This window comes from Chrysochloris asiatica, unplaced genomic scaffold, assembly GCF_000296735.1.
Source record: "Chrysochloris asiatica unplaced genomic scaffold, ChrAsi1.0 scaffold01779, whole genome shotgun sequence".
Taxonomy (NCBI): domain Eukaryota; kingdom Metazoa; phylum Chordata; class Mammalia; order Afrosoricida; family Chrysochloridae; genus Chrysochloris; species Chrysochloris asiatica.
Genome location: NW_006410297.1, coordinates 11,683 through 15,111, shown reverse-complemented (window position 1 = coordinate 15,111; position 3,429 = coordinate 11,683). Strand labels below are relative to the sequence as shown.

General features: G+C 40.0%; 1 protein-coding gene across 1 annotated transcript in view; it reads left to right on the top strand.

Moving 5' to 3' along the window:
• Positions 1-441: 441 nt before the first annotated feature.
• The window catches only part of LOC102828794 (ran-binding protein 3-like), a gene marked incomplete at both ends in the record, with an annotated part of 6,575 nt that continues 3,587 nt past the window's right edge, over positions 442-3,429 (top strand). The window contains 2 exons of the mRNA XM_006878053.1: positions 442-544; positions 1,244-1,374. Coding sequence (XP_006878115.1) covers positions 442-544; positions 1,244-1,374 — 234 coding nt within the window. The remainder of the gene's footprint in view (positions 545-1,243; positions 1,375-3,429) is intronic.

The following is a 3,429-nucleotide window of genomic DNA, read 5'->3' as shown; positions in this document are numbered from 1 at the left end:
CTGACTCATAAAAAGACTGTACAGGGGTTCTGAGGTTATCTTTATAGGTGTAGAAAGCCTCATCTTTCTTCCATGCAGGGGCTGATGAGTTTGAACTCCCGACCTTGCAGTTAGCAGTTCAGTGTTTATCCTATACCACCATCAGACCTCCCTATACATATATAGGAATTATTGTTTGTTGTTAAGTGCCATTGAATGGGTTCTGACTCCTAGCGACCTGCATAAGACTTCTAAGGAGCGAATGGTGGGCTTGAATCATGTGGCCCTGAAGGATAAGCACTGAACTGCAAACCACAAGGCTGGCAGTTCAAACCCACCATCTGCTTCTCAGAAACCCTGTTAGCTGTGAGTCAGAACCAACTTGATGGAATTAACATCACCACCTAGTAGTTAGCTGTCCAGGGCTTATCCTACAATAATGCACCCTTTCCCCCCACTCAGGGTACTCAAAAACTCAACCAGACTCAACATGAAAATGATTCATATGCCAAGGAAAAGCCATTCAAATCCACTTTGAAATTTACTGTCTGCTCTCCAGATTCAAGTAAGAAGTTTTCATTTGTAAAAATATTTGTTTCAACTAGATTGTTTCCTGCTTTTCCTGTCACTTGTTTAATGTTTATAAAATTCGAAACAGAATAACCTAGTGTTTTAAATACTTTGGTAAAACAAAGCACATACAAAATGATTATATGATAGAAGTTTTAGTATTTTTTTTTAATCTTTAATGGTATGGAAAATCAAAAAGGAGATCTAACCTAAACTCGAGCTGTTTGATATTTTTTAGAACTCTCATTGTCGTAAAAGGACCAGGGGACATATGTATGATAATGTTGTTGTTGTTGTTGTTAGGTGCCATCAAGTCGGTACCGACTCATAGCGACCTTATGCACAACAGAATGAAACACTGTCCAATCCTGGGCCAACCTCACTACTGTTGCCAAACTTGAGTCCATCGATGCTGCCACTTGGCAAATCCATCTCGCTGGGGGTCTTCCTCTTTTTCTCTGACCCTCCACCTTACCAAACATGATATCCTTCTGCAGGGACTGGTCCCTCCTGACAATATGTCCAAAGTATGAGAGACGAACTTTGGCCATCCTGGCTTCCAAGGAGCACTGTGGCTGCACTTCTTCCAAAATGGATCTGTTTGTTCTTTTGTTTGATAATAGGGGCAACAAAAAACTTTCATAGTAGAAAATGGGACCTTTTACAGTTCTTTTCCCCCTTTACCTTCTTTTAGGAACAGATTCTATTAAAAATACATCCCTGATTGAGTCAGCTGCTGCTTTTTCATCCAAACCAACACCAAAATGCTTGCTGGAGAAAATTGACGTTATTACAGGAGAGGAAGCAGAACATAACGTGTTAAAGGTTTGTAAATCATGCATTTCTCTTACTGTTGTTGTTGTTAAGTGCCATCAAGTCAGTTCCAACTCGTAGTGACCCACCCTGTATCTATGTTTTCTGAGGAGCAGCTGGTGAGTTCAAACTGCTGACCTTGCAGTTCAAACTGACCGTTCAGTCTAGTGCTTATCTTACAACCCACATCAAGACTCCTTTTCTCCTACTGTCGCTGTTAAGTGCCGTAAGTCAGTTCCAAGTCATAAGGACCCTGTATAGGGTTTCCAAGGAGCGGCTCATGAACTTGAACCGCCAACCTTGTGAATCAACACAACTTTGCGGTCTAGTGCATTATCCTTCAATGCCATACTGCATGGACTAAAGTTATCATCATCAGGGACATCTTTTAAAATTAAGACAGAAGTACAGTTTGGCGCTGTAGGATAAGCACTGAACCACGAGGCCGGTTTGAACCTCAAGGTCAGCAGTTCAAACTTATCAGCCACTCCTTGAAAACTCTATACAGGGTCACTATGAGTCACAACCAACTAAAGGACACTTAACAAGTTGCTTAATTAAGAATGTTGGGGCCTTACAAATACTGAATCAATCTTTTGTTGTTTTTTAATGTTGTGTGTGCAATTTGCAGTGCATTGAGTTGCTGTTAGCTGCTATTATTTGCATTAGTCCCTGAGGAAGAAAGCCAAGCACCCTATCTTAAAATAAACCTCAGATCTGTTTTATACTTTGCCTACCTGCTCTTATCACAGTATTTAAAATTTCTCATTATGTAGGCATTTTTAAATGTTGGTAATGTGACTTGGTTTCAGTTCAAGATAATACAATTTTTTCCTTCATAAAAGTATTTAATATAAATCTGGAATTGCACATAATAAAAAATTTCATATATGCCCTATAAAGTATCATTTTTGTTGTTGCTATGTGCCATGGAGTCGGTTCCGACTCATAGTGACCCTGTACAGGGTTTCTGAGGCTATAAATCTTTACAGGAGCAGAAAGCCTCCTCTTTCTCCCATGGAACAGCTGGTAGTTTCGAACTGCTGACCTTACGGTTCACAGCCCGATTCATAACCACTACGCTACCAGAGCTCCTTTGTATAGTATCATAGGTTTTCAGTATTGAATGGTATATCTGTCAGCCTAGGCAAATGAAATGCACAGTTAAACCCGTGAGAACCAGAACTCAACCCACCTGCTTTGTTTTGCTGGGTCTCAAGTTTTCACCTTTAACCAACCACCACTTTTGTTTCACAATCCATTTAGTGGGAAACAGTTTCATTTCCTTCTCTGATGTGTTTCTGCTGTAGACAGGTTCTGGCTTTTGCATGTGTTAATGTAATTACAACTATTTGTAATTACAGTAATCACTACATTTTGCCTATCTTCAACTGCTTTCCCCCGCAATTTCCTTCATTTTTCTTCATGTTCACCATAACCGGACACTTTTACTCTAAGGAAAGTGTGTCTCAAAGTCTAACCTTCAGATTAGATTAGCCCCAGCCTTACTGAAGTAAATGTTCAGGGTGAGGTGCTACAATGTGACCCAGGTGATCCTCGTACATAGCAGTATAAGAGAAACACTGGTCAGCGTTGAATTATAGTAGGTGCTTGGTGGTAACACATCCTACAGCTCCTGCTGAAATCTTTGACATTGTTTTTAATGGAAATAGTTCCAAGATGTCTTTACTTTAAAATAATATTATGTAACTCAAATAACACTCCTTGTTGTAGTTAAGTGTCTTTGAGTTGGTTCCAACCCTTAGCAATCCTGTTTGGGGTTTCCGAGGAGCAGCTCTTAAGTTTGAACTGCCAACCTTGTTGGTCAACCCAATCTTGCAGTCCAATGCTTATCCCTACAGCACCATACCAGGGTTCTAAGTTTAATTGAATAATTGGTATATAAAGATGTGAGTCCTGGTGTGGCACTGTTGGGTTAAGTACTGGACTGCTAAACTCAAGGTTGGCAGTTAAAAGGCACTTAACAATAACAAGAAAAAAAAGAAGATACAAGAAGTGTGTAAGGAATTCTACCAGTTGTAGGGGGAAATGGTGTGTGTGTGTGTG